Source organism: Pieris rapae, chromosome 13 (genome assembly GCF_905147795.1).
Source record: "Pieris rapae chromosome 13, ilPieRapa1.1, whole genome shotgun sequence".
In the NCBI taxonomy this organism is placed as follows: domain Eukaryota; kingdom Metazoa; phylum Arthropoda; class Insecta; order Lepidoptera; family Pieridae; genus Pieris; species Pieris rapae.
This window is the reverse complement of record NC_059521.1, coordinates 473,300-489,366: the sequence shown is the minus strand read 5'-3', so window position 1 is coordinate 489,366 and position 16,067 is coordinate 473,300. Positions and strand designations below refer to the sequence as shown.

Here is a 16,067-nt window from a genome sequence, read left to right as displayed (position 1 = left end):
TTGCTGATCTGTATATCATACAATCATTCACGACATTTTCTCCGCCCGCTTGGCTTTGTGGTTAACGAATGTGTATAAAATAACGAATAAATAGTATGTTGGCTATTTATCCGTCATTTAGGCACATAATTCGGATCTTGCTTAGTCAAGTAAATTAATTATTACTATTACTTAATATTTTTATCATTATTAAGATTTGCAAGGTTAAGTACCTACTATCGTTTTTATTACCATATTTTAGGCTTAAACTAACCTGGATTTGTTATAATAAAATTTCAAATAAAAGGTCGTAATTAGATTTTTTTATTTTTCACTACATAATATTATATATATATATATATATATATATATATATATATATATACTCTTATCAGTGAAATTTATCTTTATTAAGTAACTTTGTTATCTGTTCGTTTCAAGCACTGTGGCCACAGAGATCATAATCTATCACAACAAGTACGATATCAATTTTATTTCTCTATGGTACCGTTAGGTGAGAATTAATATCATAAACAATTTTAGTTTCTATCTTAAAAGAGGTTTTTATAATCTATGGATTATGCATCCTTATTTCGCATTAATGAATGTGCATAATGATGCACTGAAAATGTCAGTAAAAATCGACATGCTTTTGCATTAAAAAAAAGAATCTTGGTTTACTAAAAAGTCCATACGACTGCCCGATAAAGAATTATCTAAGAAATGTTTCAGAAGTTTACCTGCCCCTTTCCCCATTGATAGAACTACTTCATGTTTGAATATTTTTTTTAGAATGAAGAATAATGTAGTATGTATCTGCATTTTGTCTTACCCATTGAAGTGAATGTTAATATAAATCAAAAGTAAGAATATTTTTAACACAGTGCTTCTCTTATCTACGGGAAAAAATAAATTAATGAAAAACATCTAAATGAATAACCGATGCGGATATAATTTTAAATATTATATCTTACAAATTATGTACAGTGAATAGTGTTATGGTCAAACCGAACTATATTTATTATAGTCGTTTGAGTCCTGGTTAATTTATGAATAAAGATTTCTACATACGCTATGTTCGCTCGTAATGTGAAGGAAAATATCAAGGAAAATGCCCATTATATAGCCATGTAAATGAGGCACAGATGACTACTCCTTTTTTATAAAAGATTAAGATGTAGGAAAATGCTGCGTTGTGGTGGTGATGGAACTACTGAGAGACATACTGTATAATCCATACTTATGACGTTTTTACATAGCGTCTTATTGGTATATCAGCATCGGTTTATCATGCCTGGTGTAGATGTGATGGAGTGCAATGAAATCCACTTACTACTTACCGCGTCCCGGCTCCGCGTCCACAGCCTCCATCGCTTGGACTGCTGTCACCACACGAGGTATACCTAGAAGGCAGCATATTATAATTATACTTCCAACCATAATTTAAACAGGTGATCATGATGATGATGATGAAACATTTTTTTTGCGGATGTGACATTTCACTATCAGGTTCCGGACTAACATTATTTCCTATTAATATTGTGTATAAATAATGAATTTCAATAACCCGCTTTCGTGGCATGAAATATACCGTTGAAGGTACAAAACAACTTATATTAGTGGATTATTAAATACGTAAGTAACATTTCTTAACGTTAAATGAGTTTACTACATGATTCACCTCATCCAAATATTCAAAAGTCTTATTAAAAGTGTAGTACTTACGTAAGTGGGCGTAGATAAAAACTTGTAAAATATTCCTCAAAATAAAAGGAACAAACAAAGAGCATTACATTTGAATTTGAGTATATCGGCTCTACCTATCAGCCAATACAAATGCGTTACTAATGAGTGTGTTTGAATTTAAGTGAAAGGTGTTTTGTTTAAAATTCTCGGCTAATACTCACGTATACAAGGTGCGATGTGACTCCTAGACTGCTGATATCCTTTGGCGCATCGATTGCAGGTGGTCCCTGTGACTCCATCTTTGCAGGGACACTGCCCACTCGTCTGGTTGCAAGTCTTACCACTCGCGCCTACTGGATGGCAGTCGCATGCTGGAAATAGTTGCTTCATATAGATATCTATTAATTATTATCATTATGATGAATGTGATGGTGTTCAGTAATCATGTTTAACATGAGGTGAGCCTCCTGCCCGTTTGCCCCTTGTTTAAAAAATGATTTATGTTTTGAAGTCAAAGTAAAATAATTTATTTTCATTAAGCCTATTAAAAAGCCACTTAAAAGTCAGAATTACAAATTAAAATTTAATAAAATTTGCCTCTTCAAAAAGGTAGTTATTTCATATGGGATGGGAAGAAACTCCATACTAACTCTTCCGTTCCGTTTATTAGGTCAAAGTTTTATTAAAAACTAATAGGTCATATTTGATTGAAAACCATCTGTTTAGAATGCCAAATTTGTCAAAGCAGTATCATTTTGAAAAAAATAACTTATAAATTAACTTAAATTCTATCTTAAAACGATTAGTATTACCAAAGTTGTAATTAAATTTACTTAGAGTTTACCACATACATTAGTGGCCTTCAAGACAAACCCATGTTTATTGTCGTGTAGTGAATTAACCGCTTTGACACTACACGCTGAAGTTGCAAGAATTTGTAGACGCTACATCAGCGAAGGTTTTAAATTAATTGGCTAGCAAAGGCAGCTTTTAGTTTCTCGTACAAGGAATCAGTAGAAACTGCGTTTACAAACAATCCTGATACAAATTTAACAAAACCAAGGTTAGTTATTTGTCTTATAATCTTTATTTATTATGTGTGTTAAGAATATTGTAAAAAAAGTGACAATAATAATTTTAAATAAATTATTTATTTAGCTTTGCTCGCAACAACATCATACTCGGAACAAACGCAGGCTGCAATTTCCCCGTACTAGACTATGTAAAGTTAGTAATTCTTTTTTGGGGAAAGGGATACTCTTCTTTAATAAAATCCCAGAGGCTCTTTTATCTCTGCCTTTTAATAAATTTAAGAAATGTATTAAAGAAAAGCTGTGTAAAAAGGCTTACTATAAAGTTATTGATTATCTAGTTGATAAAAGGGCCTGGGACTAGTGCTGGGCAGGCTGCCTCTAATTAATTTGATATATTTGTTTTAAATATTGTTTGATGATTTGCTTTTTTAAAAGAGTACCGAGAGTTTTTTACGCCGGCTTTTTCTCTCGGCCTACACCCCTCTGTCTTTGCCGATGAGTAGGGATGCCTACAAGTTTGAATTGATTGACGTGGAATAAGTGATACCTAGAAGATCTTATGTTCCAAAATAAACGTATTTTATTTTTTATTTTATACAAAAAAATAATAATTAGCCGCTCGCACACAGGAATAGCATAAAGAATATCTCTGAAATTGTGCAAGTAATTAGTAAACGAGTCCTTTCACTCTATCTACTAATTACTTTTAATGTCAGACACATTTACATTTACATGTAAAGGGATGTAAGCGGTATATATATTCAATTTAAATTGTCTTATTTTAATATTACTTTATAAGTTCAATAATTTCATCCTTTAGGATAAGACAGCTTTTGGTATGGGATGTTACTTGTGTGGATACGTTAGCCCCGTCTCACCTCCCTCGGACAAGCAAAAAAGCTGGAGCGACTGCAGAACAGAAGGCAAATAATAGATGTCTTTTCTCCAACTTCAATTTTATTCCCTTTGGAGTAGAGACTCTTGGGCCGTGGGGCTCAATTGCACAGGCGCTAATTAATGATATAATTGGCGCCTGGAAGATAGATGCGGTGACCGTAGAGCTGGTGCTGTCTTCGCTTAACGAATAGGTATCTCAAATCAAGTGAGGATATTCTGCTAGTTTAAGGTACACAGCCACAGGGCTTTCTCAAGGGTTCAATTTAATTCTGCAAGAGTATTGACAAACTTAATTCGAATGTACAGAAATGGTGTGTGATTTAAAATAACCGTAGACCATTCGAAATAAAGTAAAGTTTGACAGAAAACAGACAAGGAAAATATTATTGTTGGGCCCCACATTATATTTAAAAGTAAATATTTACAGGTGGAATCGTAAAACTATAATTATCTCCCTCCAATAAAGGAAGTTCTAGGATTTTATAGGTTTGTTGACATGTTCATAAAAACCGCTATTTGTGATGTATGCGGCTATTTAACAGGGCAATTACGTTGTTGTGAAAAGCGTAAAGCTTTTGCCTAAAGGTACATAATTTGCAATAAGATATATAAGAGCAAGAACGTGTTAAGCCAATTTTGTTATAAGTAGTAAGTGATTCCTGAGGTCTTAGGTTTGATCACCGACTGTCTGACTTTCTTTCTATGTGCGCTATTAAGTTTCACTCGACCGATGAAAGAATATCGTGACAAAACTGGATTGCCTTAACGCAAAAAGTCGATGGCGTGGCTGCTTATTAGATTAGAGATCATGAAACTGATATAGAAATCTGAGACCTAGACCTAAAAAGGTTGTAGGGCCACTAATCTGATTAAGTTTAAAGTAACATAAATGGTTACTTACAAGAGACGATATAAATAAACTGTGTGTGAAAATCTGTAGCGCTAACAGAACAATATTTCTAAAACTAAAACAAATATCAAGAAACTAAACAAGAAAAACAAAAGAATGTAATGAAAGAACAACACCGATAAACGCTAAAAATAAAATAGAACATATTTATAGGGTTGCCACATAAGGTACGTTAGACTTCATTGATATTGTCTCTACTCACTTATACTTATTTACCCTTACGATTTACATTTTTAATAATACTTTATTAAACTATATTTTAAAAAGTTGATTCTTGTTCATATTTGAAATGTCAAGTCTATATCCCTAAAGATTCAAATTAAAACAAATTGCGTCTTTTAACTAAATAGAACATTGGTCTCTATCTTACATAATTAAATCTAAAGACTGGCGTGTAGTCTCGCTCTATAAGTGCCGGCTATCTCAAAGGGCTCGCGAGTACGTTTCATCTTTTAGTATTGGTAGGATATTTCCGAAGCAACTTTAGCAGTCGTTTAGTAATTATAAATATTGACTTACGGTATCTAAGAGGGTAGACTAAAAAGAATAAAACCATTTCAACGAGTGAATTAGTGTTAGTGTACGTTAGTATAAAGTGCTAAACAGTGAATAAAAAAAACCACAAGAACAAAGTTACTTGCCTTTACTAAAGACTGTAAGTAGTGTGTACATACGTAAAAACTTGAATTATAATAATTTTCTTGCGCGGCACAGCCCTAAACACAATTTACCGTGGTCACCAAATAGTTTGTCCATAAACCTTTTGCGAATCGAAGTTACAACGAGCCTCGCGGGATCCGTTAGTAACAAGTTCGGTTAGTGCTGACTGTCCGGGTTTTATTGGCCAGTTAAGTTTCCGATTTAACTGAGAGCTTTTGGCTGAAAAGCTTTTCTTGAATTGACTACGATTTTGGTGTGCGTATAACTAGTGTTGAGGTCCCTAGCGCATAATAGCAAGTAGATTGCCACTTTTCAATTAAATTCTTATATATAAAAATAGGTGAATATTTTTAAATATATATTCTTTAAAAATTTTTTTATATATATTCTTTAAATTAATTAATGATAAAACCAAGTTTTATTACAAAGATCTTCGTGAGAAGAAAAATAAACTCACAAAAATTAAAAAAAAATCTTTGAATCAATTATTTTTACATGCCTAGTAAATCTTGACAAAATGTACGGGGTACACGTTCTTTTACAGAACGGGCAAACGGGCAGGAGGCTTACCTGTTGTTGAGTGTGCCCATGGACACTCATTGCTGCAGTATCAGAGAGTGCCTTTCGAGAATAAACGTAGTTACGCTCTTTTCTAGAAGAAACCTAAGTCAAATAGTTTCGGAAATTCAGTGGGCAGCGGGTTCCAAATAGTGGTGCACGGCAAAAATTGCCTAAAAACGCTCAATTATAGAATGACGGACGTCGAGGTAATTCGTGTGGAATTTCGTCGACGTCTGATGATGAAAAATCGATAAATGAAAATGATTTCAATTACATTTTTATCATTTATAGAAACACAACACATATATGTGATTTTGGTCGCTATTTTTTGTAAATATACGTAGAAGATAAAGGATGTACTCACGTTTGCAGGCTTTTTTATGTGTGATAGGTTTCGTGGGGTCCCTGTAATACCCCTCCCGGCAGTAATGGCAGTGTCTTCCTGCGGTGTAATGACGACACTTGAGGCAGACTCCGCCACTCGCACGACCGGACAGCTTGTACAACTCCATATTAAAGCGGCACCGACGGGCGTGGCCGTTACAGTTGCATTCTGGAAAGATGAAGGATAACGGTATTCTTAAGCTGAGATTCAGACGTGTTAAGGCAGTTCTGAGAGTTCAAAACTACCAAAATAGAAGTGCGAAATTTTTATTTTAACTATGAAAATATTTTAAATTGTATTTATGACCATAGCATTGTAAATAACAATAATCGTATTAATATAAATAAGGCAAATATGTAATTAAATACTTAGTTATTACATATTTTATACATACACATACACAGTATTTGAAATATAAACTACATGGTATTAAAATAATGAAAAATGAATATAAATAGAAAATTAAAACAAATTTAAAAAGTTTGGTTCTGTGGCAGTACCTACAATGCTGTCAACATTTCCTTGCTGTATGGTGATACATATATAAATATATATGTATTTTACTTAAACCATTCAATTTAAAGCGTAACATCGGCAATACCAACTATTTAAAATGTGAAATGAAAACTGTCCCCGCTTCTATTACAATTAGCAGAATCGACAGAATTTATCCCAGCAAACCGACGCGTGTGGTTACCGTAATCCCAATGAACAAGGATATATGGGCACATTAGGCAACTGTTGCACGCCGCAAATACAGGCGATTAATATCGCCGGATTCAACTAATGCTAGTGCAAGGCTCGGCTTCAACCTTTATGAAATATTATTTTAATAACAACCTAACTTACGTCTTTGATACGATTTATAATTTTATTTTAAGTTATTTAATGTATTTTATCTAATAATCGTGTACAATTGGACAGACACCTGCATCCATTATTTATTATTTATCTATTCCCATAGAACATTGAAATACAGAAACAGCATGAAGGACTCATTTAGATAAAGAACGAAAAACATTTATTATCAATATGTTTTTTTATAGGGTAGTCATCGCAGCCCATGGACTCTTAAACAATTGGGTATAATACCCAGAGCTACATGGAGTTAGTTAAATCTGTATGAAGTAAACGTTTGAATATCACTTTACTCCAGTAATTAAATTGCAGGCAGGTTAAATTAGCTATATTTAAAATAGTCCCATATATATAACCGTATATACAAGGTTCTTCGTATAAAGTTTCGACACCTTGACGAAGCTTTTATCCACTGAACTAACCTTGTATTTATGAGAATGGTAAAAATATTCATTTGAACTAGAAAATATGGCGCCAAATGAAACTGTCATCGGTACAAGTAACGTTAAGCAGATGGCGTTTGTGTAACCCTTTGTAGTTTTCATCTCCCACTAAATATTCAGAACTAGGCGTGATGAAAGGTTCATTTTTATTTTAGAACCACAAATCTGAATTGCTTTAACGATATATACGTATGCTTTGTATCATATTCCATTTGACTTTAATTTGATTTTGTGGAGTTTTTAAACTTAGCCAGACGCTTTGGAATCTTCTTTTTGTATTTTTAAATTGATGTCGATTAGTTCGAGAAGTTTAGTTTTTAGCTGGATTTGCCCAAACAGGGCAAATCCAGCTAAAAACTAAACTTCTAACTTTAAAACCATTTTTGAGTAGCTTTAATTAGGAATTTTATATTTTTTTTATTTGAACAACATTAAAGACAATCATTTCACAGAAAAAACTCTGAAAGATGTATGAAAAAAATTACAAATATTTTGTTTCTTAGAAATCTTATCACCCTCTTATTTGATTATAAAAGATGAAATATTAAAAAAGTAATAGATATCGTGTATGTTTGAAATTATTTTATCATCTTCATGGATTTATACACTAAACTTTTTGTACTTCTTCCCTAAAGTACATGAAATTTTTTATAATAATAATAATAATAATAATTTATTTATTGCACGAATATGGTACAAAATGTCAAGGTGGTACAATTGTCAGTCGTTCGCATATTCTGCCACACACAGTGGCGCGCAAATTTATCGTAGTTTAGATTTTACATTATTAGTCAGATTCATATCAATTAAGTCAAAGTTTAATATATACTGCTGTTGTATACTTATATTACTATATAAAATATTTGTTAAATTCGTCAAGGAATTGAGCCGTTTCTCTGGGAAAGCGGTTAAGGTAATTTGTCCCGTCGGCTATTTACAATTTTCACATAACTCTCAGCAATAAATAAGTCGTAGTGGCCATAATAAATCAGGCTGCGGGTGCGCCTGAAGCTGAATCATCAATTTGTTTAATGGTCGTGGAAAATTATGGGTTTTACTTCAGTTTTCTTGACAGATCTTTAACCTTTTACTTAGCGAAGTTAAACAACAAAATACCCATTCTTGCTACACTTTACGATACCTGGCTCAAAAATCTGATGGGTATACATAGTTTATCAAAATATGTTATTCTTCCAAAATTATTGTATGTCAGCGGTCACAGCAAGAATTTCCACGAGAAGAGAAAAAGCCACTGACAGGATAGATACGAAGAGATACTAGCTGAGATTTGATAATAGCCCAATATAGTATAATGAGCTCTAACAATAGATATTTGGGAAGAAACAGAAAATCATTCATGGTCACGTGCGTCCGTGTATTTGTGTATTGCGTGATAAGTCACGCAGGAAACGGGTGAGCACGTCGACTGACCCCTGGAATCATTAGCAACGGACAAACTAAGCCCGCGACATCACTTGCAAACAGCAGGTCAAAGTAAAAGTTACTCTGGACAAACGTAGATCACAAATTTAAATATGGAATCCATATTCCACAACAATGTCATGCTAGGAGGCTAAATAGTGTCAATGGTATTTTGGGCAAACGGCCAGAAGGCTCGCGAGTGTGTTGCCGACTTTTTAATAATTAGCAAGATGATTTTGAGGTCAACATCAGGTTCAACATTGGTTTCACAGAGAGGTGAAACCAGCCTTAAAAGATGCTTTGTGAGGTGGTACGGGTGGAATTTCGTATTCTGCCTGACGTCCGATGATGCAACTCAGCTGCAGGTATTGATTCGAATAACTGAAATATTATGCTAGCACCTGCACCTACTTTATGTAGGATGCTTGTTGAACACAGAAAATGTTTAGAACTGGCCATGTTTATAACATTGCTACTGAAAACTTTTTGAATTTCAATTTTAGAACTCTTTGGTAACCTAATATAGTGTTTTGCATTCATTTGTCATTTGTTTTTGTGAATTGGCGGCAAAAAAAAAACACATTAAAATGAACCTAACACGAGAAAATTTTTAACCAACATTTTCGGTACATACATACTTACTTCAACAATATTGTGATGTATTGGCATCTTTCTACATTAAGCTATTTTTAATTTTCTAAACATTTTCAGTATTACCTAGGCAATGTACTTCAACTACACAATAAGCTTCCAGGCGGTTGTGCCAGTAAAGAAAAGGGATGAAGAGATTCGATAGTTCCTAGCATTTTATATAGAATAACCATACATATATAGCACCCCAATTTAATACAATACAATTACGTCAAAGATTTTCCGTCTCCCTAGTTCTAATACGATCACGGGAACTCAAAATTGGCCCCTTGAGATAACGACATTAATTGAATTATAACCAACTCGTGCACCTAATTGCCGAAGCTTCCACACCCTGATATTTTAATTAACGTACATACATATAGATAATTCATTATAATATTGATGAATTAATTATTAAACTAGCTATTGAACACTTGACATGGAACATTTAATTAATACAATACAGCGACGTTTGTTATAAGTTTGTGTCTATTGTATGTAAAAGGTAATTTCAGGTACTTTGAGGCACACAGAGCATTAATTTATTATGTCAAAAACATTACGATGGCATTGTTTGCGACGTTACTCAGGTAAATTATATTCAGTTAGTATACATATTATTTTTAAAAGCTTTTGTAATATACAGTACAATATTTTAGCTGTTAGAATAAGTTCTAAGAATTAAGGTTAGTTTTGTTGGTCTTCTAGAGTGAAAGCCTTCTCGATATATTTCCATTTTCCTTTGTCTTAGTAACATTCATCCAATTTTCCCCCGCTAGTCCATTACGTAATATGTACATCTTTTATTTTGTATACACATCTCTTTTCAGTAGGTCCATCCCATTTTGTTGTTTTCTGTCCCGCGCTTTAGATATATTTTGACAATCGAAATGAGTCATCATGTCTGAATTATAATAATTCAGTACTTAAAGTAATTTTTAAGCTTTGCATTCAGATATCTGTTTTATCCATTATTATAAGGCAATATGAAATAGCCTATAGGCTGTTTTAGTAAATAAAGTGAGTCTGTTTTATTGCATTTTTTTTACACAGAAAAATCTTTGTGTCTTAGACGTATATACTGGATAATATTATTAAATTTTCTGTGCATCGAAAGTTCAATCTATTATACAATGCACCTTTTGTTTATTAGGTTTAACTAAAATCTAAATAAGCCAGCTAACTGTTCTAGATTTCAATTCGGTAACAAATAAACTATCGTTCATGATTGGGAAGCGCCCGTCAGCGGCAAACAAACAAAACATTTACACTGTTAATAAATAAATCAGGCTTCTAATCCCAGCTCAATGACTAAACCGTCGCCTAGATAACTATTTTCGCTAGGTGTAGTATACACTTGTTAGGTATTTATATTTTATAACTAGAAAAATATGGTATATATATTTTTATAAATAAATAAATAATTTCAAAACAGTAAATGGTCTGAGCTGGCCAGGAATGATAATGGAACAAAATTACGCAGACAGTTAACATTATAATGACGTAAGCGTCGTAAAATATCAGTGTACTGTCGTAATATACCAGGGATTGATTAAACTTGAATGCATATAAACATTTCATCTGTTTATTTATATGACCATATGATTACAAAGAAAGGAAGATCTAGCAAGGAAATCAGTAAGAGTGTTATCATATAAAGAGTGATAAGGTTGGATATTGTACCTTCCCCCTTAAAACCATTCATCTAAGTTGGACACCTGCCAAAGTTAGCGATACAATTGCGCAGTTTAACGCACTATTTGCCTGATTACGCACTGATTTATTGCTTTCCTATCCTTTTTGGAGGATTTAGTTTTGTTTTAAACGTAAATCGTTTGATATTAATAGGATTTAGATTTCTTTATATATGTTAAAATTGTCTTATAACGAAACATGAAGTTCTAAAAGTGATTACATTTTAAGTTATTGATTGTATAATAAAAATACATCAGAGGCGCTTGGCTCAGATTTCTTTATATGTTTCATTATCATTTGTTAATATAATAGGCAAGTAGGTGATCAGCCTCCTGGGCCTGACAAACACCACGACTTTTTAGGTCTAAGGCAAGCCGGTTTCCTCACAATGTTTTCCTTCACCGTGCGAACTAATGTTAAATTCGCAGATAGAAAGGAACTCCATTATTGCACAGCCGGGGATCGAACAAGCGACCTCAGGAAGACTGGCACGCTGAAGCCAATACTGTTCACGATTGATTGTATAATAATAAAGTATAGTTTATTGTTTTTTTTTTTTTTTTTTGGATAATTACTCTACTCCCCTGCCATCGTGTCCAGGGACTTAATATATATCTCAAATTTTTTTCAACAAACAAAAAAATAAAAATAAATACATTTCACTGCTACTATTTGTGAAATAGTGTATTGGAAGTTAATTTTTATATAAATTTGTTAATAATATTATAGTTTATTGTTGGAGATAACTGGTCTTTAAGCATTTGTGTAATTCAATGAATAATACTGTGTACAATATAAAGACGGTGACAAATATATGCACTTACAAGTGTAAATTTAAAGAAATACACAATTTGTGTATGAGAGAGTGAATTATTATATCTTTTATGAATATTTTGTGTGTCGTATTTGAATGTCCACGCGAAATTCAAAGCTTTGTAAGGAATCGTTCCGAATGAATAAAACATAAAATCGCACAATCCGCCGACAAATAACCACTGTGCACAAATTTCAAGAATTGCGGACACTATATGAACAAACATCATATGAACAGGAATATATATTGCGAATCTCATATTATTATATCCTTAAACTTATAGGAAAATTAACGACAATATCTATAAAAATATTTTTACTCTGTCTTTCATAAACACCATTAGCTATTGAATATTGTCTCTCATTCGCACAGGTCATTTAATTCGGCTTTAAGAATAACGAGACGAAAAACGAACTGCTAAAAATTATAATTACACTGTACATTTTGGACAATTATCATAATTATGATTTTTTGTCGTACTTATTGAAATAACTATTGCAAGAACTTTTTACTTCTACATTGTTTAAATACATGTGCCTTCACTAAGACATCATTGAACATTATGATCTATCCTAACTTAAGACAATAAATTAGACTTTCATGAGACGATGAATCTTTCGCGAGAATTAAGAAATAATAAGAATTTCATAGTACCTATTATTATTCTAAATAGTTATTATATAACTTGCGAAAGACTTAAAATTAGGGGTAAACAAAAATCAACGTATGTGATACGACATTATAACCTAAAAAGAAAGTCTATTTTTAAACGACTTCTAAACCCGATCTCAACTTATACAAACTACTCAGGGCCCACATCTAACCCGTTACCCGTGTGACAGTATGTCCACCTCTTTCTCCGAAATGCATCGATCCAAGTCCACAATAAATATTTCATGAGAGGAAATACTCCGTATACAATCGACACTTCACGCTTTACCGGTTTACGCTGAATCGATTTGTGGGACGGAAATTAGAAAACAATGTTTATTTTTTAAAACATTTGTTATTAATGTAATCATTATTATATATTTTTAATTGAATTTGTGTATACACTTATTGGCTTTTGTGAGTAAATTTTATTTATTAACACTTCGTTGCATTACATAAAAGAAAAAAAATACTAAACATAATGTAATGAAAAGCAACTGGCGGCCTTATATATTTGAACACCCCTACTAAAACCGTCATCGAAGTTCTTTCGTTCTCTTCTTCAGAACTTCGATGACTATAATATATAAATTTCAGTCAATTTGTTTAGCCCTTTACAAGAGGTATGTAATTTAAATCTTCTATTTATATATTATTCACAAGTTATATCCAATCTAAGCATGACCTAAGCATACATATTCTAAACCATTTAATGAAAAAATTAAATCTCTTTTTGATTTAACAACGTAACATATTACAATTCAACATGAAGGAAAAGCAAAGAGAAGTAAAAACCTTTAAATTTTCTTGCGTTAGGTTCATTTTCATGTGTAACCAGAGTTTTATATTTGCCGCCAATTCACAAAAACAAATGACAAATGAATGCAAAATACTACATTGGGTTACCAAAGAGTTCTAAAATTGAAATTCAAAAAAAGTTTTAATTAGCAATATTTCCAACTGGCCAGTTTTAAACATTGTCAGTTTTACCCACGGCAAGATACGGGAAATGAAGTTTGGTTTAGTTTCTGCAGATATACCACGATAGGTCCAAATTGAAATTCAGTACCAGCTTGATCTTGATACGCACTAGGAATCGAGTTATTTTAACATTATCCATTTCGACTGCAGAAGCTAGAGCGAGTTAGAATGTGAAAACTTATACCTTACATTAAACTTTATTAGATTTTAAAGCGAAGTGTTCTCTTGTTCGCTCAAAGATCCAGCCATTACTGTATTTGTTGTCATGGTTACTTTATACATTAATACCAAGCTAATTTACTTTGGGTCGTTATGAATTATTTAATCATTAAACCACTAATCACGGCTAGCAATAATTTAGTAACTTTTTAAATTTATTTATTAGTTAAAAACCTTTTCTCAAAATTCATTATTATTAATGACGATTATATTAGTATAGACAATTCCACATAAAATTATTCTGTATTCTGTAACGCTTTTAAATAATATCCTCAGAATGAAGCATAATAAAATCACTAAAATTACTGTGTGATTCACTCATAATCACACATAATAATTTATCGTAAAAACTACCTTTTTACTTGGTATCACAAATTTTAAACGCAATCGCACTCAGATAAGGTCGAATTCACTTAAACCAGACGAACCTTCAATTAAATAAAAATATAACAAGCTGAAATGTAAAACATTCAGCTTAACGATGTGTTTAAATTTTTGGGCTTGTTAATATTTTTTTAATGACTTAAATAATTTTATCTTATAATAAAATCAAGCGATGTAGACGCACTAAGAAGTAATAGACATGACTTTCGTTAACTTCTGATTGTAAAAACCTTTTTTCGTACATTACCCTGAGATGTCATATAAATTAGGCTGGTCAAAAACACGTAGACGGCATTACTACTTTTTAATAAAATATGATTTTTAGTTCGCCCTAACCGTCAAGAGACATATTTGACAACAGCTGTCGTCCTATTTTGTGAGATAGAGTATTGATTAGATAAACATTTGTTTGTTTATAAAGCAATATATATTATTATTATCAATATTACAAGGGATTTCGTGTGTTAATAAAACATTGCTTTTTGGCTATTTTAAGGTAAAGCCATGATTCGATAAATTTATTGAATTAACTAAGATTTAAATTTATTAAGCTTTATCATTAAACTGAAATAAAATTTATATGTTAAACTTATTCAATAAAGCTTAAGACAAAATTGAATACTTGCTTGTAGCAATTATTTATATCTGAATAAGAATGAATTCTACATAGTAATTCGGTAATGATCTATAAATTAAGAGATATATATTGTTAAAATTGCGGGTAGTTGAGTAAAAATAATTGCATCCTTTGATCGAGCGCCGTCGGCTCAGAATTTAATATGCAGCCTCCAACATCAAAGAGTGTTCCCAAACAGAAATTAAATAAAGCACGCGTTGTGCAAGTTATGAGCTTATGAGGGTATTTATCATGTGCTGTTTTTTAACTAACCAAAGAGCATTTTGGCTCATATATGCTTGATCCCTTGGCGTAGAGATATGGGGTCTCTCTGCATCTTCTACCGCAATTATATCGGAGAGGTTTTAAAGAACTTGATTGGATAAATATCTGCAGCTGATCTCATCGGATCATTTTGCCGCACACAACGACTATGTAGAAGCAGATGCCCACCAATGTATTCCCAATATAATTCGACTTAAGGTCCTTCAAGAAAAGACCGTACCAAAACCTAAATGATGTCGTCATCAACTATGGGCGGCGGTTATTATTTAAAATCAGGAGAAACTCCTGCCCGTTTGACCCGTTATATAAAAAAAAAACAAGTAATCGATACAATATGCGATGCGTGATTTATTCCCCGTTAATTCATAACCTATAAAGAGGATCACTCGTCCACCTGTCAATATCAATCAGGATGGAATTGAATCAGAGGAATCAGACTGACTATGCTAATTGTCGGAAAATGGCATATTTTTATTAAGCAAGTGAAAAAATTATATCTTTAATCAATTACCATCACAAATTCGCAATATTGGAGTGTTTGACAAATTCAAAAAGTCAGTAAAGATGCATGTTAGAATGAACATAGTTGACTAAAATTGTGACGGCTAATGGCGACGTGTATCTCGCTCATATATATACATATTAATATTAAGTTTCTCATGTAAATAAAATATTCATGTTTTTGTAATGAGAAATAATGTTCTTTAAACGTTATATCTGATAAACGAAGGGAAACGCATCTTATGTTCGTTCAACATTCGGAATCTTAAAAAGTTGTCTAATTGATTACTATCATAATAATAGTAAATATTATTATACCGTTTCGAAAAGTTCCTCTTGCCTCTTGTGGCACGGCCCAGTCGAGAGCAAATATTATTTCAGTTACATCCGATTGCGTTTTTGCGGCACAAATGGAGTGAGCTTGCGCTCGCAAATCATTATTAAATAATTTAC

General features: G+C 32.3%; 1 protein-coding gene across 3 annotated transcripts in view; it reads right to left on the bottom strand.

Moving 5' to 3' along the window:
* The window catches only part of LOC111003490 (netrin-B), a 99,448-nt gene that overhangs the window by 5,995 nt on the left and 77,386 nt on the right, over positions 1-16,067 (bottom strand). For 2 of the 3 annotated variants that reach the window (XM_022274017.2, XM_045630884.1), the window contains exons 2-4: positions 6,092-6,280; positions 1,887-2,036; positions 1,313-1,382 (exon numbers count right to left, since the gene is read on the bottom strand). In XM_022274017.2, coding sequence (XP_022129709.1) covers positions 1,313-1,382; positions 1,887-2,036; positions 6,092-6,280 — 409 coding nt within the window. The remainder of the gene's footprint in view (positions 1-1,312; positions 1,383-1,886; positions 2,037-6,091; positions 6,281-16,067) is intronic. The other variant, XM_022274016.2, reaches the window with a different exon arrangement.